Source organism: Sceloporus occidentalis, unplaced genomic scaffold (assembly GCF_023333645.1).
Source record: "Sceloporus occidentalis isolate IW3139 unplaced genomic scaffold, rSceOcc1.0.p SCAF_1, whole genome shotgun sequence".
In the NCBI taxonomy this organism is placed as follows: domain Eukaryota; kingdom Metazoa; phylum Chordata; class Lepidosauria; order Squamata; family Phrynosomatidae; genus Sceloporus; species Sceloporus occidentalis.
The window spans coordinates 119,346,928-119,369,120 of NW_028316981.1; the positions used below are offsets into that span (position 1 = coordinate 119,346,928).

Here is a 22,193-nt window from a genome sequence, read left to right on the forward strand (position 1 = left end):
CACAGACTATGGGCAAAACAATACTGGGTGTGCAAGGCAAAAAGAAGAACATATACCAAGATGAGAAGAGATACCCGCAGCCAATTCTAGGTGGCCAGTTGAAATTAGTTTGTGAACTTTCCAACCCATTACCATTTTCAGTATCAGGCCCAAACTTCCCCTGCTTCCTAAATTCCCTTTTGCCTATCCCCTTCTGCCAACAAACAAGCTCATCCTGTCACAAGGCCATGTAAGAGGCTTTTATTTAGCCTCTGCACTTCTCTAACCTTGGTCCCTTCCCTCTTCAACTTGTCGTTTTCAGTTTGCCAGATTATTCCCTAGTTTGCTATCTTGCTTCACCCTTGTCTTCTGAGCTGGGTTCCTTATCTGCTGAGACTCCTGTCCCAACTGTCAGTTTTGTTACCTTTGTATTCTCCCAGTGGTTTACAAAAACATACTGCAAACTCATCAACCTATGAGAGAAGTGGGAGAGTGTGCCTTCTCAAAAGGAGACGAGGAAACGTCATAGCTACGAATGGATTTAAATTTGTCATTGTTAACATCCAAGCTCAGCATTCCTACCAAAGCCATTTCATTACACACACATCTTCCAGCCCTTCCTAGCCTTGGAGTACTTTATAGTCACATTGACTTTTCATTGTATTCTTCACAGAAATTGCACAAGATATTTATGAATATTTCATAACGCTACTTGATAGCTAAAAAGGGCTCGTATCAGTACATCAGGTAGTAACTAGGTGGATATGATACATATCCAAAGAAAAAAGCAAGGGCCATCACTGATAATGCCTACAGAGGATGAACACATTTATGGACAAACTGTATGCAAATAGCGAAAAAGACACTCCACATCACCATTGAGCAGCGTATTTTCTTACAAAAATCAGCTTTCAAAAAGAGATCTGAAGTTGGAAACAGTGTGTGTAGAGATCTTCATGTACACCTTTTCTCTGCCTGCTGCTTTTCCATTCCAGGTCACCCAAGCCATTGCACCTGCCCCATCCCAGGTTCTAAGACATTCATTTAAAAAGACACATACAGTATGTCAGAATGGAACCATCAAGTAGGGATATATTTAAGCCTCCTTCCTAGGGAAAAGGAACCACTGTTTTTCTGCAGGAAACATTTCAGTCACAACAGCAGGTTCATATGAAACAGCCACCATGTACAGCTGAAACCTGTGCCCGTGACGTTGCAGCAAGCTATTCCCATATAGTGGGCCTGCCATACAAACTAGCTATCACTGTTGCTTTATTTGTGTGCAAGCAGTTGATAGGAATGTTTCATGAAAGCACAGAGATAAGATGGCTGGCACTATCTGTAAATGATTCCTGATGATGAAAAGTAGTATTCACCTACAAGGATTATTGCACACCATTTTGAACATCTTTAGGAACATATCAGTTACACTGCACTGTACATTTAAAATCCATTGAGAAATGCCTATAGAATACATTGCATCAGAATGCACAGTGTTGGGGGGGGGGGCTTGCACATGAATCTGAATTTATTCCACACAAACCATATTTTGAATTGTAATGCTTCTTTCAAGCATTTCTATTGGAAATGAAATATTTAAATGCGGGATTTACATTTATACAGGAAAAGCAGACAGTCAAATGTTCAAGTATAAGGTAATGTAAAAATGGAGGAAATATCCCAAAACTAGCTCAACTATTCATACCAAGTAAAGAACATATACTCACAGACAAGTAGTTGGACCTGTAAGAATATAAAGACAACATTTTGCTGCAGTTACCTCACAACCTTTGAACAGAATGCTGAACAGAAAAACTTTTACCAGAGCTATGGAGAACATTTGCCACAATGAAACAGAAAGAACAAAGAAAAACAAATATATGTCAGAAAGTCAAGATTAACTGTTCATACAAAAGGTAATAACAGGCTGGTGATAAATTGCTTCAGTAAAAAAAAAAAAGCAAAAAACAATAACAAAAACAAAATACCACGCTATGCTCTAAAAAAAATCAAATACACATCCTGACCTAATTAACAGCAAAACAATTGTTATTGTGTACCTTCAAATTGTTTCTGACTTATGGAGACCTTAAGGTGAACCTATCATGAGGCTTGCTGGGGCTGAGAAGGTGTGACTTGCACAAGTGGATTTCCATGACTGAACTGGAACTCAAACATGATCTCCAGGGTCCATCGTTTAAACCACTCCACCATGTTGGTTCAGATACACATCCTAACCTAATGAACAGCAAAAGATACAGGATTCAAATGCATATTTGAAATCCCCCTATCTGCAGGAGCTGCCTCCTCCATTACATTGTAGATGGCAATAGTAAACGCTCAAAAAGATGTGTGCATATAATTATCCCCTCCATGGAGTTAACTAAGGAGGCTAAATATGCAAAATCTCTTAGCACCTGTTGGGCTGTGTATGGACCATGGGATAGACAATGCAACATTTAGCCAAATGTTCCTCCCAAGCTCCTCATTATTTCAATGTGTCATTTGTAGCCAAAAATGATCTGATCCTTTTATTCACTTAGATGGATAATGAAAAAATGAGTTCTCCCACCATGGGAACCATCAGTTTCAAGTAGTCTAATAGGGCTTTTTCTATGACAAATTTGAGCATCGTAAAATGCTACAGGACTCTTACCAGTTTTAAAAACACATTTCTGGCAAATATCACAGTCATCCTCTAATGGCCAAAGGAGGGGACATCAAAGGAGCTAAATGCCATGATCAGCCATTTTTATAAATGAGGATGACTCTTCATGAAAATAACATTTGATTACCTAACAGGATAAAAGCTTCCCACCCAAATATATCTGCAGCTCAGGATCTGAAAGATAAGGGCCACATTTTCAGCTGTGTTGCAGCATATCACCAGAGTTGTACTATGAGCTATGTATTATTTGCTGTCAGCCACTGTACACTGTAGTGGGTGGCACTCATTCCTAAAGCCACTGGGATGATAGGGATCAGGGGCATTCTTTGTTCAATAATAAATCCGATCCGTTTGATCCTTTAACTATTAATCTGAGTCATGGCCTTCAACAGACTTTAGTCTAGCTCTTCAGATAATCTGCTGAAATACCTAGCCAATACCTTCTTCTTGCTTTCCTCTCCAGCAGCTTGCTTTCTGCCGACATGGTGGGCACTGAAATTCTATCAAGGTGTTCAACAGCAAAAAGAGACCAAGTGAGCTGGACAATTAGCAAACAATTAATATTTTCCCTTCCTGGACTTTCACTGGAGAGGAGAAGCTTGCTTGATTGCAGTGACTCACACACACACATCCCAGCTCACAATTTACCTCTATGCATATATTTACCTCTCATATACAGACCAGTAGAACTTCCATTACAAATAGACGGGCCAGCAGGAGGAAAAACCATCTTCGGTTCCTCATATTTTACTCCTCTCTTTTTCTCTCACATGCTTACAAAATGCATCACTGCAGCAAGATACTATGTGTGCCAACAAAGGTAAACAGATCTATTAAACATGTGCATGTTTGAGATGCTCACAGACACACAGTTTAAGTCCTTGGGAATAAAAGTAGAATGAAGAAGATGATGATGGCACATACAGATATACCTCCCTCTTGGGCTGCTGCTGTTTTGGTTACATAAATATGGGTACTCCCTCCTCCTGAACCCTGTTAAGAAAAAGCACTGGTCCTCCAGAATATTGGAGACAACATTACATGTGGGAATAAGGGGAATGAATACACATGTAGTGGCCATACAGTGATAATGCTGAGATACCTCCTGGAACAAATATACATGTATTGGTCCCAGTCCAGTACACTCAAGTGCTCACTGAGATCAGTGGTCTTCAGTGCATGTAACTTTTTGTTAGAATGCATCTGTTACCAAATCATGGGCTTCTTAGTGGGTTCAGTCTCTGGTTTGTGGCCTGAAATAGCCTGTATTTAAGGAGATAGCCCAGTCGTCAAGCCACAGTAATGACCACTGTGATTCTGAATCAAATGCCATTTACACCATTGCCCAAGTCAGATCACACATGCCAAGATCTACAACTCTCTTACTGGACTAACAACTACCAGCGCCGTGATTAACTCCCAGGTGCAAGGTAACTGACATATCATACCACCTTCAGCAGCTACCTGAGCCTCTATTTTTTTCCCTTTCCCTTTCCAGCCAAGAGAACCTCCTCCTTAAACCTACTAGAGCTGGTACCTTAAAGAAACACACAGAGAAGAAATGCTGAGCAACAATAACAGATTGTAAAGAGTTTGTTTGTTTGTTGATTGGATTTATACCCCACCTTTCTCCTGTAATGGGATCCAATGTGGCTTCCAGAAGTTTTAAATTAAATTAAATTAAAATATAATTTTACAAAAGTTTTTTTAAAAGAATTAAATAGCAATATATTAAATCCATGAGTTAAATAGTTACACATTTAAAACTAAACTATAATTAATGACAACTAAAATAAAATACAGCACACCATTTCACCCATATAGTTGTTGCAGAATTTACAACTCAAAGGCCTGCCTGAATGAAAAGGTCTTCAGCTGCCATTGGACAGAAAGGAGGGAGAGAGTCAGATAGATTTTCTGCAGAACGGAATTCCACAGCCTGGGAACAGCTGCTAGGAAGACCCTCTCCTGTGTCCTCATCAAACATGACTGTGGGGCCATTCATACTACCTTTTAACCCAGTTTTGAAATCGATTCTTCCACGTGAAGTTCATATTGGGCCCGATTCTGTCACAATCCATGTCGAGGCTTGCACAAGGAAATGTCCCTTAGCGCGGGCTATCGAGATTCAGGCTAAAATCCGTCTTTTCTGAAAAGACCTGGGTTCCGTGAAATATGAACTTGCCCTTGATCATGATCGGGGCAAATTCAGGGAGGGATTAAGATCAGAGGGTGGGCAGAGGTCAGAGCATTCCCTCATTGGAGGGGAGGGGGAGGAAGAGGAGGAGGAAAGAGCCAAAGGAAAAAGGGGAATCTGGTGACAGGAAGCAAAAAGGGGAAATCAGGGTGACTGACGGGGGCTGCAAAGGGCTGTCAGAGGGAGGGGGGAGTGGAGAAAGTGATGATGGTGGAGGAGGAGGAGGAGAATGAAGGAGCCGTGGGAAGAAGGGAGCCATAGAGGGCATTCTATAATGGAGCAGGAGGAGGAGGAGGATGAAGGAACCAGGGCAGCTCAGAGGGAGGGGAGGGTCGGAAGGAAGGAAGGAAGGAAGGAAGGAAGGAAGGAAGGAAGGAAGGAGGAGGAGGAGGATTGCCAAGGGAAATAGGGCTGTGGGGCTAAGCCGGGGGATGTAGGGAAATCAGGCTGCAGAAGCAGCCTCTTTTATTTTTGACAATTTATGCGCATGATATTTTGGGTGCTTGCTTGTGCTAATTTCATTTCCTCTTGCTCCTGCATTATTATTATTATTATTATTATTATTATTATTATTATCATCATTATTATTAGTGTTATATGAGGATGCTACAGTCAGAATGCCTGTGCTGCATTTCCCTTTTATTCCCAATTGATTCCATGGGTCTACATTAGTTGGAACTGACAGGTCACTCTCTCTCAGCCTCAGTGGAAGGCAATGGCAAAGCTCCTCTGAAGAGAATGTAGCAGGAGGAAAGGGGTCAGTTCAGTTCAGGTCACAGGCAGGGCACGAATGGCACCTTCCCCCCTTTTTATATTTTTCAAAATTATTTTTGACAAAATAGGCGCATTTTTTTTTTCTTGAAGCAGATATATATAGATAGAACGTGGCTAGCAGCTTGTTCCCTTTCACTTTCATTTGCTGGCTTCCAGCAAAGGGGAAATGTTGCAAAGGGCAAGACTTGCGAATGGAATGCTACAATTTGAATGTTACATTTGTTGCTCTATTTGGCAAATTGGCAAAATGATACATGCTTTTGCTACTGTCTCTAAGGAATTCAGGGGTAGCCCTGAATTGCTTTTAAAAGCCAAAAAGAATGCACGGCAATCACATTCTTTTCTGGCATTTCCAAGGTGAGGAAATAATAATAATAATAATAATAATAATAATAATAATAATAATAATAATAATTATTATTATTATTATTATTATTATTACATGTGTAAGAGACATTCTGGGGTGGCAAGGAGTGGGGGATACAGGATGCATTAGCTTGCATTTTGGGGTTGAAAAGGGGCCAAGGGCAGATCATAACCTGCACTGACCCAAATGCCCATAACACACACACACACACACACACACACACACACACACACACACACAAAAGAGGTTTTAAAATTTGACAAAAGATGCACATTTTGGTGCATTTTGTGCCTGGCTCTTTAAAAAAAGGAGGGGGGAAGCACACTTCCGATGCCCCAATGAGTGCTGCAAACGTCACCTATAACGATCGATTGATTGACAACAGGCGCCTTCATGGTAAACCCCGATTTCTGAAGAAGACATTCAGGTTAAAATGCCCCTCTTCTTGTGGAGGGCACTTACTAACGGAGATTCGGGAGGGGGCCCCCCGAATCTTCCCAGTTCCTTCAGGAGCAAACCCGCCAGTGGGAATGGGGCCTGTGCAGGTGGCAGGACCAAGAGAAAGCCCTCCCCTGCAGATGTTAAACCTTGCACTCACTTGTATGGCAACATATGGTCTCAGATAGTCTGGATCCAATCCACTTTAAAGGTCCAAACCAGCACTTTGATTTATACCCCAAAAGAAACTGGTAGTTAGTGACATTTTTTCAATGGTAGGGGTTCAAATGATCCCTGTAACTAACCTAGGCGGGTTATAAATCGCCGCTTTGCGGCGATCTGCCACCGCCGCTGTTTGCTCCATAAGGGAGCCGCTGCAGCCAAACTGCGCGGCTCCGTTACAGAGCAAAAAAGAAGCTCCAAAATGGAGCTTCTTTAAGCGGCGCCTCTATGACGTCGCGAGGCGCCAGAGGCGGACTCGTGACGTCATAGACGCCGCGACACGTGCGGATGCACAGCGTCCAATACGTAAATATGGCGGCGGCCGTGTGGAATGGCCGCCGCCATATTGTACGTACAGAATACGTACTAGGGTTAGGGGTGTGTGGAAGCACCGCCCCTTCCTAACCCTAGTACGTATTCATTACGTACTAAATGGCGGTCTGTAACCCGCCCTAGTCTACATCTTGGCTGCTGCATTTTATACCTGCTGAAGTCTCTCAGCAGTTTCCAAAGGCAGCCCCATGTAGAGCACATTGAAGTAATCCAAAATGGATGTAATCAGGGCATGTGTCACTGAAGCCACATCTGACATCTAAAGAATAGGTGCAGCTGGTGCCTTGGTTTTAACTGTGCAAAATACTCTTGGCCACCACTGGCATCCAGGCTCAGATCAGAGACTAGGGAGATTATCAGATTCGGAGAGGGGGGAGCCAGGAGTAAAAGGCATACTCCCAGCATAATCACACAATCATGCTGTACGTTTTCTGACACATTGTGCTCATCCAGGACTTATCCCATGAAGATCCAGGAATGTTCCTGATACTAAACCATTCCCAGGATTTCCCTGTGAATGATTTGTTGCTGGTGCATTCCTGGATCTTCCCAGGATAAGTCCTGGATGAGCTTGACATCATCTGAAAATCTTCAGTGTGATCATGCAATTATGCCGGGAGTATGCCTTTTACGCCCAGTTTTTTCCCCTGTCTGATCATCACTTAGGAGTACACTCTAGCTGCAAACCTGGGATTTCACGGGGAATGTAACTCCCTTTCACTGACTGAATCCCTATCCCCTGAACTGCCTAATGACTGACCAGGAGCACCTCTGTTTTGCCTGCATTAAGTTTCAGTTTGCTCATTCTCATCCAATCCATTACTGATATCAGACACTGGTTTAGTACAGAGACAGCTGCTTTGGAATTGGATTTAAAGGAGAGATAGAGTTGGATGTCAACAGCATACTGATGACAGTGAACCCCCTAACTCCAGATGACCTTTCCCAGTGGTTTAATTTAAATATTAAACAGCAAGGAGGACAGATCCAAGCCCTGAGGGACATCTGTGGACAGCAGCCAGAGTGTTGAACAGACAAACACAGCACCACCTTCTGGGTCCACCCTTCCAAGAAGGACTGAAACCACTACAGAACAGTGCTCCCAAGTCAAGTGCCAGAGAGGCAACTCCCGATACCATAGTCTATGGTATCGAAACCACTGAGAGATCCAGCAGAAAAACAGGGACACACTCCTGCTGTTTAGTTCCCTGCATAGGTCATCCTCCAAGGTGACCAAAGCTGTCTTTGTCCCATAGCCAAGCCTAAAGTCAGACTAAAATGGATCTAGAAAATCTGTCTCATCCAGAAATCTCTGGAGCCAGAAGGTCACTACATGCTCTAGAAACTTGCCCCCAAAAGGAATATTGGAAACTGACGGACAGTGCTCTGGTATGGTAGGGTCCAGGGAGGAATATTTCCAATAGTGTCCTCATCATAGCTTGTTTTAGGCAAATTTAAAACCTGTCTTGCTCTAGTGAGGCATTCACTATTCCTCAAACCCACTCAGACAGGCTCCTTTGGGCTGCTTTTAGGAACCAGGAACTGCATGGGTCTATTACATATGTGGGGGCTCTTATTTCTCCAATGATCCTGTCCACGTCCTCAGGCTACTTAAATTGAATTACTATCCAACACTGGACAAGCAGAGGGATATATCAAGTACAGCATCCAAATAAGAGTAGATCCAAGCAATATTATCTGCAAAGTGCTGTGCAAATTCTTCACAGCAGGTTCTGAATGGTTTAGATACTGCTCCTGTGGGGCAGAATATAAAAGGCCCCTGTCAATTCAAGACAGCCCTGCTGGATGATATTGTATGGATGCAATGGTGGCAGCGAAGAAGGATTTCTTTGCTATTGTCACCGCCATGGCATAGGCTTTCCAAAGAGCTCTAGCTTGTGTTCAGTCAGACTCACTTCAAATCTTCCGCCATTGACGCTGTAGTCTCTGTCCCACTCATTTCATCACTACTAGCTCTGTAGTGAGCCAGGGTCCTCGCTTGGCTCCACTCTATCAGAGAGGATTCTTCGGAGCAATTAAGCAAGGAACTGTCTAATTAACCATTTATAAGCTGTTCTGAGAGCCTTTGTGGCTGAAGAGTGGGGTATAAATACTCTAAGTAAATAAATAAATCATGTCCACTGCCCTGGCCACTTCCCTATTCTAGAGATCAGCCAAGGCTTCAACTTGTGGAGGCAACAAGAAATTCTCAAGGAGCCATCAGGAACCCATCTGGATTCATAACCCTCCTGGGGCAGACCATCTTAATCACCCTCCACCCCTAAAGAGGTTCCGAGTTTCAGTGAATCTAAATCCCACCTGGTAGTGATCTGTTCATGGCAATAAAACTATAAAAACATCCTCCACAACCAGATCACCATGCTCCCACCCTGCACAGAAAACTCGGTCTAGATTGTTTCCTATAGCATGGGTGGCACTAGATGCTACCTGGGATAAATCTAGGGCTGTTATGGAGGACATGGAGTCCTGAGCTGCTCCTGAAAGAGATGGTTCCACACGGATGTTGAAGCACAACTAGACAATGGGAATTCCAGCACCACTCTTGAGACCAAATCAGCCAGCTCAAAGAAAGGAGATTGTTGAGCAGAAGGGCAGGCAATACATCAACAGAATCCTTATTCTGTCCTGGCCACCCACCTTTAAGTACACTCGCTCAAACCCAGAAGATTGTGGGATGGAGTACCTGGTGAAGGGATATAGAGTCCCGATAGACCAGGGGTAGGCAACCTGCGGCCCGCGGGCCGGATGCGGCCCGGCAAGGCCTTGGGACCGGCCCCAGCCCAGTCCTGCCGCCAATTGCCGCCGGGGCCTTTGGGGGGCAATTGTCTATAGAAGCCTCAGAAACATGCATTTATATTAACATTTTTTTTTTAAAATCAGCAAATTTTTTCACGTGTCCTCCATTTTTTTTAAAAAAAGTGTCTTCCATTTGAAAATTTTGTCCTACATTTGTCCTGGTTTATTTATATATTTATTTTTTTAAAAAAATTATTTAATTATTTATTTTTTGGCTTCGGCCCCCCGAAGCAACCCAGCCCCCGGCTAAAAAAGATTGCCTACGCCTGCGATAGACCACTGTGACTCTGCCCCCCCACCCCCCAAGACTCACCTTTTGCGCCACAGAGTACCCAGGTGGACAAAGCTAGGAGAGTCCCCCCCCCCCCCCCCCCACGGTCATCCAGCCAACTCTCTGTAATACAAACTCAGATGGCATGCTCATCCAAAATTATGTTCTGGATTAACAGTGTTTTTTCCATTTTACTGACCTGGCATAAAGCAGCAGCATTTTCAGCCGAGGGGGCTTGTTACCATGGCTATCCAAACTATTTCAGGTGGAAGACACCTTTTCTGTGGCTCTCCTTTCCCCCATCTTGATAACTCTGAATCCCCACTCCGTATTGCCTTCTACCTATTAATGTTGCAATGGTTGCTCCTTTGGTTGCTCCCTTTCCCATGTTCTCTGAATATTCCATATTTACTTTTTGTTGCCAAGAGATCAGTCTAAAGGAAAAGACTAGTTAAAAGATGGGGGGGGGGGGGTTCCTCTCCACTTCCAAGCAGGGTAACATGCTCTTGCCCTCGCTCAGTCTTTGGAGCAGCTCCTCCAAAAGGGAGACCATCTTTGATGTGCCTGCCCTCCTCCCCCCCAAAGCCTCTTATACCATCATTCAGGCAGGGGTGAAGGCAATGCTGATTCCCCAGTTCCTGGCTCAGAATCAGGAGTCTAGGGCCTGTTCCTGCGGTATATAGATGGTCTTCTCAGCAAGCAACCAGACAGGAAGGCAGGCAGTTCTCAGAGAATAGAGGCAACAGCAAGCAGATGGTGAGACCAGCTATAGACCACAGACCTCTCTTCTCTAGAATGGAGATGGAGGTGAGCTCTTTCTCCTTGGTGTGCTGTTTACTGCATGTATAATTTGAAATATATATTTTTAAAAGCCTGCTCCAGATAATTAACCATTTCCAAGACAGCTTATGGCACTTGCTGTTAGCAACAAGCAACGAAGATTAAAATGCCATCCTAATTTTATTTAATCATAAAAGTATATGCAAAAAATTGAAACAGTATAAAATGATTAAAAGTCATTAAAAGCTTGGGTAAATGTGTGTGGGGGGGGGGGGGGAGAGAGCCATAGCTTGTAACCTTTTTTCTGGACTACGCCTCCCCAAATTCCCTAGCATGGCCTCCAAAAGCTCATTAAACTGGATCCTCTGGGAGCAGTTCTCCAGTTACTGTCAAGAGCTGTTTAAAAGAGATTGAACACCATTTCCTTGTTAAAACATAACCATGCAAATTACCAAACATGCAGCCATCCATCCGCTCCACGTGGCTGCACTTTTTTGGCAAAGGGAGGATGAATAGATGCACTGGTAAGCAAAGACAATTATGTGTCAATACAAATGTACAAAGATCCACAGCAACTTGCATAATACATTTACAAGTACTCTGGCCCTAGTATTCCAGGAAACCAGGAGTTTGAAACCAGGGGAGGAGGGCAGGCACATCAAAGATGGTCTCCCTTTTGGAGGAGCTTCTCCAAAGACTGAGCGAGGGCAAGAGCATGTTACCCTGCTTGGAAGTGGAGAGGAAACCCCCCCCCCCATCTTTTAACTAGTCTTTTCCTTTAGACTGATCTCTTGGCAACAAAAAGTAAATATGGAATATTCAGAGAACATGGGAAAGGGAGCAACCAAAGGAGCAACCATTGCAACATTAATAGGTAGAAGGCAATACGGAGTGGGGATTCAGAGTTATCAAGATGGGGGAAAGGAGAGCCACAGAAAAGGTGTCTTCCACCTGAAATAGTTTGGATAGCCATGGTAACAAGCCTCCTCGGCTGAAAATGCTGCTGCTTTATGCCAGGTCAGTAAAATGGAAAAAACGCTGTTAATCCAGAACATAATTTTGGATGAGCATGCCATCTGAGTTTGTATTACGGAGAGTTGGCTGGATGACCGTGGGGGGGGGGACTCTCCTAGCTTTGTCCACCTGGGTACTCTGTGGTGCAAAAGGTGAGTCTTGGGGGGTGGGGAGGCAGAGTCACAGTGGTCTATCTGGACGAAGGCACACTGAGACTGGCCTAAAAATACACAAGTCTTTACGTACGGACAGGGCCCCAGCTCTGACACCCATCTGGTGGAAGTAATGCCCATGAGTAAGATGACCTTGAGGGAGAGGTGTTTGAGGAAGGCCTCCCGAAGGGATTTGATCGGACCAACCATCAGCGCCTTTAAGACCGTGTTCATGTCCCAAGATGGAAAACGATGTCTGGTAGGCTGGCCCTGTTGGAAACTCCCCTCAACAGCCTCTTAATGTGAGGATGGCCACCATTCTAGCTGCTCTCATATGGAGCAGAACCAACGTGATGGCAGACACCTGCCTTATAACCATGTTGGGTCTTAGTCCCTTTTAATGCCATCTTGGATGGACTATAGCAGGTCAGCCACTGAAAACCTGAAGCAGTCGATGAGAACTTGTCTAAAAGGTGGATTATGGTGGATGATGTGATCAATCAGAATAGAACCTGATCTAATCTGGACCTATGGCAGCTTCCACCCTATCACAGATCACCTGGTCAACTGGTTATAGCAATGAAGGTGATATTAAGGTGATTTCATGTGTAGCAATTAAGACTTACCGCTCTGAAAGAGGAATGTTAATGTCTGACCTCCAACTAATATTTCAAAACAATGTGCAGTTCTTTACTGGAATATCTGTGAACCTGTGTAAAATAAGACTAATTCCATGATTACGCAAGGGAGACACTGGATTAACCTTTACCTTGCAGACATTGGTGAGTCCATGCAGAAGCGTGGATGCACTCTGTGTTAACAGGGCCTGTGGTCAGAATTAAGTCTGATTTCATCTGAGGATGAACTTGTCTAGAGGCTTCAAAAATCACCCCAACTCCATGTAGCAGGCTATCATCAACCTGTATGAAGGCTGAGGGGTCTCCCTGCTGAATGAACTGCTGATTAAGGAGTCATGAAATGAGAACAGAGGGCTTGGCAAGGATAGCCCTCTGGTATCGAATTTTGAGGAGAGGATTTTCTCCACAAAAAGGATCTGTCAAAGGAAAACAAACCTAAATTTTATAGTGGGCCCTCGATATGTACTGGAGTTGGATTCAGGACTTTGCATGGATACCAAATCCATGGAAGCTCAAGTCACATAAAATATAATGGCATAGTAAAATCACAGTTTGGTGTTGTTTTTCTGTTTCTGTTTTTTCCTTTTTTTGGAATACACACACACACACACACACACGCTGTGGGCATATAGGTGGCTGGTGTAAGTCTATGGTATATTAAATCTGAGCACATGTGCTAGCAGAAAACAAGGCACAGGCACTAGGAAGTCCATTTTCCCAGCCTCAGAATGGTGTTGTTTGGGCCAGACCTTGGCATGAAAACCCAGTCAGGGATAAGACACTCACCCACACAGCAGCTAAACTTATAACAATAAAATCATAGAATCATGGAGCTGGATGAGACCACAAGGGCCATCAAGTCCAACTCCCCTGCCATGCAGGATAACACAATCAAAGCATGTCCAACAGTATGCAAAGGAATCTTGTAGCACCCTGAGACCACTAAAAGAGATTGGCAGCATGAACCTTCATGGCCTTGAGCCCAACTCATCATATGCATGATAGACCTTGTTACAATAGGCCTATCCAGGGCAGGGAGCAGTTGAATGGCAAGCCCATCAGCAGGCATTCTTATTTAAAATGCAACTATTTAGACAAGGTAAGAGGTAATTGTGATCTTTGTGGCAGACTCCTCAGGGCTCTGTAGGATGTCTGAATGGGATTTGAAGCAACCCATTAGCAGAAAAACCTGATTATATTGTTTTAAAACACTCATGGAGGAAGAGGGTTTTCTCCCCCCCATGGAGAGGAGGCCGTTTGTCTGTTTGTTTTTGATAAGAATTTTTCTTAACCCTCTGTATTAGTGAGAACCATCTCATGGAAGAAACTGTATTTTTTAGTTTCTTCCCTTTAACCGACATCTCTCCTATGAAAAAAGGGAAGGAGAGGAGAGCCACCTCTCCTGAGGCTAGCTGACTGAGGTTCCCTGTGTTTTATAACAGGAACATAACCCTTTGCCACTAAAGTGGAGCTTTGTTGGTCACCTTAATCCAATATATCACCTCATATTAGATGTTTTTACCAAAGATCCTCAATGCATGTAAGCATTAGAGGTCTGCTGAGTGACCAGAGGCCTTCTCCTTGCTTGAGTCACCCTGTTTATTAGCATTTAAATGAATCTGTATTGTTAAAGCTTATGCTCTTAATGAGAAGTGCTACGGCTGATAACGTTTTGCACAAAGGAGGTAGAACCATGCGCTCATCTTATGTCTTAGGCTGTTCCAGCTAAGGCAAAAAGGCTCTGGCCCTAATGGAGACAGGGATGGAGGCCCATGAGGAAGGAAGAAAAGTCATCATGTTGGCTTATGGCTAGCCTCTTCCCTTGTTGAATTAGTTTCCAGGCATCTTCTCTGGCCTGGAAAAAAGAGAAGGGGGTGAGTAGAAACAGCACAACTCAAACTTCATGGGCTAACAGTAATAAAATGAACACCAGAAAAAGTTAATCAGTATCTCTTGCAAATCTGAGCCCCTAGACCTGTTGCTGTGGGGGTTCTCCCCTCCTTTATTTGCCCCATCAAGGGAGGCTGCCTGGGCAGTAGCTTCTTCCAAGCACTGAGGAAACTGCTCTTAAGTTAGCAGTGACTGAAGACCATTTGTAATCATGGGTAGATAGCTGCATATGGCCTGTAGTGTAGCCCTCATACTCACAGGGCACTTTGTTTTATTTATGTTTGAGACAGCCCCGACTTCAAGCTGGGGTTTACAGCTTAGCCCTTTTTATCTCAGGCAGGTTTATAGTAACCTGGCTGCATGATAGAAGCTAGCTTGGTCCTCAACTCCCTTCCCACTTGCATAGGTAGCTGGGAAGGGCAGAGGGGCTGCTGTGGGACATGGCTCTACATTTACCTGAGGTATGTCTGTGTCCTGAGAAAGGATAATCTCTGATAGAAAGGAGAGGCCAAGCGCTCAAGCTGTTCTCTGAAGAGTGCCATAGTTTGGGGTAGGCAAACACAATTGGGGGTGAAGGGAACTCTCCATCCATGATATCCACAAGTGGTTTCCCCATTTTTTGTTGTAATTTTTGGGGAGGGAACACAGGAGGATTTGTATCCATGTGTTCTCTCATAGAATCCTTGGGTTGGAAGAGATCCCAAGGGCCACCCAGTCCAACCCCATTTTGCCATGCAGGAACTCTCAATCAAAGCATACCCAATAGATGGCCCTCCATCCTCTGTTTAGAAGTGGATGACAGAGGCCATGTTCTCTCTGGGCAGGACATGAAGCCACTTTGTGCTTTTTTGTGGGATGCTCTATGGCAGCCAAAAAAGACCATTTTAGAGTTGGTGCTGGACCAAGTCCAGCTTCCTTTACAACCATGCAGCTGTACAACATAAAGGAGGAGTCCTCTGCCTCCTTATACACCATCTCATTATAAGAATTCAAAAGGAATGTGCAGGAGCCCTGGCAACACCACCATGTGTTTCCCAGTCTGCAATAGGATCTCCCACATCTGTTGGGGTCCTGGGTGCCATTAGGACCAGAGATGGGAAGGAAGGGGGAGAACAAGGGTTTATGCCCCCATCTGGCCTCCTGGCAGAGTCCCGAACCTTTTGCTAGGCATAGTGCCTGCAATGGCCATGGTAGAGGCCTCATGGCAATGCCTGTCCTGCGCAAGGGCATTAGATCTGGCAAAGGTTCCTTGCTGGCTAGAGAGAGAGGGCCCCTGTACTCACCTCTTCTCCTGTGTCTTCTGGCTGGCTTGCCTCTCTGACCTTGGCCCTGTTTCAGGCTGTGTAGAGGTGATGCAGAGAAATCCTTTGCCATGGCTTTTGGCTGGCCTGTCCTCTGAACTCTGGCCCAAATGGGGTGAGCAGAGATGCTGAGAAGGGAAGTTTCCATGACTTCTGGCCAGTTTCCTCACTGATCCCTGGCCTTAAACAGGCAGGGCAGAGGTGATGTGGAGAAACAGAGACATGGAGGGGATACCCCATATCATCTGTTCCCACGGCTCCCATGTGCTGCAGTGCTGTTTACAGAAATCTCCTGTGCTCCCACCATGAAAGGGGGCAGCTTAAGAGGAGAGGGAGAGTCATTGGCAAAGCCAAGACCTTTCTCCAATACTGGGAGCCCTTGCCATATGAAGTCTTTCTTCATGCTTCCAAGGCAGCAAGAGAAACGAAGAGAAGAAAAGGACTGGAGTGGCTGTAGTGAAGAAACTGCAGAGCAACAGCAAACACATCCCAATGGGTCTCCCTCTGAAGCCAGCTCCCTCTGTTGAGCTGGCAGACCCTGAGCTAGGGAAGCCTGAACTAAGGATGACCCTTAGCCAGTGCTCTTGGGATCCTCTGCCATAGCCACCACCAAGGAAGGGGGGAAAGGCAGGAGAGAGGAGAAGAAGGGAAGGCCAAGAAAACTCTCAAACCACTTTCGAAGAAAGGAAAAACTTCACTGGCTCGAAGAGACACATCCTGCTAGGAGTTTAGGCAGGAACAAGACTAAGGCCCAGGGGGGTTAGCTCCTCCCTATATAGGGGCCGGTTTTTTGTTTATTGTCCCTGCCTACAGGAGCGAATAGGAAGAGCTTAACCCAGAACACAGGAGGTTAGGACCCTGTCTGCTGGGAAAAGCCAACTGTGAAAGTACAAGCCAAGTGAGGTTTTCATTTCATGCTTCCTGTATAATAACCAATGCTGTCTTCATTCTTATCAAATCTTGAATCCCCCCAAGCATCTTTCATTAAACATGTCTTTCAATTTTATGACTGAACCAGCATTTCCAAATGCTTTTGATGCAATAGCAATTTATAGATTAGAGACGGTATGAAGCCTTGTAATTCTGTTACCAACCCACTGCCAAGAGCTATCTGTACATGAGTGTGGCCTGATGGGATTCCAGCAAAGGGTGGGTGATGTTTGGTGGTGGCACTTTCATTGGGAAACAAGAGGCTGTGTACTAGAGAAAATTTGCTGGGATCAGGATGCTGATATACAACACAGCATAAGCTATGTGCAGTAGACCTTTTGGATAGCAGAATGACCTGGCATCAAAAAATAGATGATACAACTGACCTTTCTGTTTGCTTTAACAGGAGAGCATGAGCTTGGCTTTATCAGAAAGTGCAGCTTCGGATATTTCACATGTCACCATCACACCAGTGGATGATTATTTCTCTTTCATCAACCGCATCCATGAGAAGCATTTGGAAGCCATTACAGGCCAGTTAAAAAGTCCAACCTCCAAACGTGCCAATGCACCAGATCCTAGCACCTCTTCTTAAAGACCTAGATCTGCAAGACTTCCTTTACCAAATCTAGTATCCTTGGATTAAACCTCATATTTTCTCTAGTCCACAGCTAGGGATTAAATTTACAAACACTTTTTCTAACTAAAGACATCTCCTAAAATATACTTTCTTGCAATTCCATCTTCTTGATTTTGTTTTAAAAACGAGCTGCAAAAGATTGCTTTTTGGACCCTAGCTCCCAGAATACCCTGGCTAGCATGATGTCTGGGGCAGTCTATCAGTTCTAGTCCAAAAATAAAACGACAATTAAGTAATGAGCCACCCTCCAAGCCTCCTCAGAACTTGGAAATTGCTTTTTGGACTGTAACTCCCAGCATCCCTCATCAAAAATACCACCTGGGGGATTCTGGGAATAAGTTATAAAATAATAAATAAAACTTTTATTTGTACTCCGCTTTTCTGTAAAAGAACAATCAAAGAGGCTAACATAGTTAAAATATCCAACATAACAGTACTTATTACATATAATATTGCAAAATTCCCCCTTAAAACAGAATTAAACACATTAGAATTAAAATTAATTTTTAAAAGAAGCTATTTAGCAGCAATATAAACAATGGGCAGAGTGGTATCATGATACAAGATCTGAAGGAGTAATAATTCTTTAGCCAAGTGCTTTTATTCAAGAAAGGCCTGCTGGAAGAGATCTGTCTTGACAGCTTTTTAAAAGCTGTCTAAGCTGGTGATTTGATGGATCTCGTCTGGCAGGCCATTCCACAGTCTGAGAGCAGTTGCAGAAAAGGTCCTCTGGGAGGTTGCAGTTAATCTGGTCTTTAAAGGCTGCATAAATTCCTCCCAGGGGACCTGAGTGTGCGGGGTGGATTACAAGGAAGTAGGCGACCCCTTAAATAGGTTGGACCCAGGCCATGTAGGGCTTTAAAGGTAATAACCAACACCTTGTACTGTGCCTGGAAACCAACAGACAGCCAGTGGAGTGATTTCAGTATCAGTGTTACGTGGTCACTCCTAGTTTTTCCGGTGACCAGCCTGGCTGCCATATTCTGTAATAATTGAAATTTCCGGATTAAGCACAAGGATAGCCCCATGTACAGTGCATTGCAGAAAAAGTCAAAGTTGAAAAAGTAACTTTTCCAAGTTGTAAACCAAAATTATCATGGCATGACTCCCCTCTCTCCAGAAGTGCTGCCCTTAGACATAAGCATGCATCTTGTTTTCCAGATAAATGAGGCTCTAGTATTGCTTCCCTATGGAATATATGTAGCTCTACCATTAAAAAAACCCATATGCATTTACATTTTAGCCCTGTGTTTCTACCCTTCCTAAGGATTACCCCTTGGCAAACTCTATTTCAATGTACAATTAAAATAAAAGAACCTTTCTTAGAACCATAAATACAACAGGTGGTTATTTGTGTGATAAGATCATGTCTTACTTAATAGAATCCCATAAAATACTATTTTAAATTTGGATTTTGAGAAGTCTAGTTCAATGCACTCCAGTAGCTGGACAAGTGGATTGCCAGAATTGTAAATTTCTCAGACAATTAGACTATAACTCTGTGCATACCAACTAGGAATAGGTCCAGTTGAACAAAAAGTAATATACAGAATCACATAGAAGACAAAAATTGGATAGACAAACTATAAAGAAAATATATTACAGCTAGTTCTTAATCTAAAGCATAAAATATTCTGGCTTCATAATGTCCATGGCAGACATTAATTCCAATGAATGAAAGGCCAATTAAGTCCTTGGTATTGCCTTTTTTATTTCATGCTTCCAGCAAGCTGTCCACAAATTTAGTGTTTTCTCCTCTTCAAAGTACCACAATGAATGGTTATCAATTAATCTGCCTTCATTAAAAGAAATTCTCCAAACTAGTTGCAAATCTGCTGCACAGTGGATGATGATAAGTGGATTACACAACACCACCACCACACCAACCAAAGACCCTCCACAGGTGAATCTTCTGTTTTGTTGTTGTTGTGTGCCTTCAAGTCTTTTCAGACTTATAGGCCCATTCCGCACGGGCCTTTGTGCTAGGGGTGGGCCGAGGACCTAGCGTCCATCCCGGCCTCACCCCTAGCACATGACGAGGGCGTAAAAATGGCAGCACCCTATACACACGGGCGCGGCCATTTTGACGTGCCGGATGCTTATCGTCCGCACGTCCCCCTTGCCTTGCAACGTCAGGAGTGCACCATTTGCGCACTCGTGCTTCGCAAGCGCGGTGCGAAAAGAAGTCGCTTTTTGCAGCTTCTTTTTCCGCCACCGGGAAGCCTCCCTGTTTGGAGGCTGTAGCTTCCTGGTGGCGGAAATGGAGGCGGCAGCAGACCGCCGCTTTCAGGCAGTCTGTAACACACATTAGTAACCCTAAAACAAGCCTATTATGGGGTTTTCTTGACAAGATTTCATCAGAGGGAGTTTGCTTTTGCCTTCCTATGAGGCTGAGAGTACAGCTCACCCAAGGTCACAGAGTGGATTTCCATGGCTGAGTGGGAATTCAAACTCTTGTCTCCAGAGTCTAAGTCTAAAGCTCAAAGCTACACCATGCTGGCTCTCTTCTATATAGCAAACCAAACTAGCAGAACCATCTATCTGAAGACCTCACATTGAAATGAAGATGCATGCCTGACTACCAAGCAACTAATTACTCTAAAAATAAGACATTTGTGGTTACCCAAGGAAATATTCCTGTACCCATGGCCTCCTCTTACACCTCCCCAACATCAAGTTAATAATGCAGCCATCACTACCCACAAATGTAGTTCTAGGCACCACAGACATACTTTGTTGTATCTTGATAAAATAATCTGAGCTTCCACATAAGAGGCAAATGAGTACACAAAGCTGTATTGGGACACATCAATGTAATCTAGTTCAGTATTCTCTTCACACAGTGATGAACCAGCTGTCCATGGGAAGCCCACAAGTAGGGCAGGAATACCACAGCACTACCTGCTCATGCTTCCTAGCAACTGATTTAGTGAAAAATGTCGCTGCTGGTACCCAAGATGTGCATCCATCATCTCTTGTAACCATTGATAGCCATGTCCTCCAACAATTTATTCCATCCGCTTTCCAAAGCTCTTAAAGCAGGGAGCCATCACTACTTTGCAGCAGTGAATCCCATCATTTATGGTGTGAAGAACCCCATCCTTTTATTTGTCCTGTATATCCCATTAGTCAGCTTCAATGAGTGGTTTTGGTTTATATTATTAGACACCTTCTCTGCCTTGTCCATAATTTTATACATTTCAACGTCTCCTCCTACTGGATGTTTTTCTAATCTAAGAAACACAAATAAATTATGTTTACCTCATAGGAGTTGCTTCAGTTGATCATTTTGACTGCCCTGTTCTGCCCGGTCTTCTTCTTCTACACAATAACTTTTCAGGTGCAGAGTACTCCAAATATAAAAATAGATTTGCCCAAGGGCAGTATGTGATTAGTAGTTTTATTTTAGAGAGCCAGCGTGGTGACTTTGGGCAAACCCAGTTTGAACAAATCTTGCCAAGAAAACCCCATGTTAGGTATGCTGTAGGACTGCCATAAACTGGAAATGACTTGAAGGCACAAAACAACAATAGTTTTATTTCCTGTGCACTTTTGGATTAAGATTATCAACCAACCAACAATTACCTTTTTTTATAGCAACTGTGATTTGATTTGTCATTTAATCGAGCAATCTACCACAATTCCAAGATTTTTCTCTTGATCAGTCACTGCTACTTCATATTCCATCAGTGTATATGTGAAGCTGATTTCTTTTTAACCCAATATGTACCCTTTTACATTTGCTTATACTAAATTTCATGTGCCATTTAAGACCCATATTGCTCAGTTCAGAGGGATCCTTTTAGAACTACTGAAATGCATTTTTGTTGTAAATGTCTTTAACAAGGTAGTGTCATAATCTATCCTGGCTATGTCATCATTCATAAACAAAAATAAAAATTACTACAAAACCCTGAGATTTTTTTCCTCCCAACTGTGCTACCATTCATTCCATTTAAGACAAACCCACTGCTATAGTTATGAGCTACAACTCAGAGGGAAGGCTGTGTCAGCGCAACTGCTGGGGTCCAACAACCACTGTCAGCAACTCAAACGAGTCCTGGGGTTAAATCAGACCCTTGCAGCAGAGCTGGCAAATTTCCAGAAGAAGAAGCGTGGCTCCAAAGTCCAATTTGGGATGACAGCGACTGGATGTCTTCCAGGAACTGCAGCAATGCAGGAACCTCCGGGGACACACAGCAAACCGATGCTATAGCTTCTACTGATAAACCACCAGAGAAACTAAGTCTCCCAAAGTGCTCTTTATTCACAGTGCTATTATACAAAACTAGATCTCCAAAACTCCAAACCATACCAATCCAACACCTTCTACAAACCCACAAGCTATCCCTTGCAACCCCTGGGTTTATATAGTCTTCAGACCATGTGGTCTCCCAAACCCAGTGAGTTCAGGTGTGTAACCATGTCATGTGTCTCCTGTGCAATCTAGACACATGGTTTCATCATCCATGGCTACGTGCACTTGGACACTGAAGTGTCCTTGAGCCAATGAGCTTCAGTTGTGCTGATCAGCCTTGCCACTCTGCTGAATGCTCATGGCCAAACACACACACACATCAAGCATTTCCCTGTGTGCTGTGTTTTAACCCTTCAAATCCCTGACAGGCTGAGCTGCTAGTTGCTGTGTTGGTAACTTATTTGGTTGGGGTGATAGAGGTGGCAAGAGTTGTGGCTAGTCTCCTATTGGTGGATGAAATGATGGTAGACTATTATTTATCTGCTAATACCAGTGAAACACAATGTGCACCTCAGACAACACAG

At 43.8% G+C, this 22,193-nt stretch overlaps 1 protein-coding gene across 1 annotated transcript in view; it reads left to right on the forward strand.

The window, feature by feature from the left end:
• The window catches only part of PCP2 (Purkinje cell protein 2), a 32,612-nt gene extending 15,206 nt beyond the window's left edge, over positions 1 to 17,406 (forward strand). The window contains exon 4 of the mRNA XM_089533309.1: positions 17,178 to 17,406. Within this exon, the coding sequence (XP_089389435.1) occupies positions 17,178 to 17,366 (189 nt within the window). The 3' untranslated portion in view covers positions 17,367 to 17,406. The remainder of the gene's footprint in view (positions 1 to 17,177) is intronic.
• Positions 17,407 to 22,193: the final 4,787 nt, after the last annotated feature.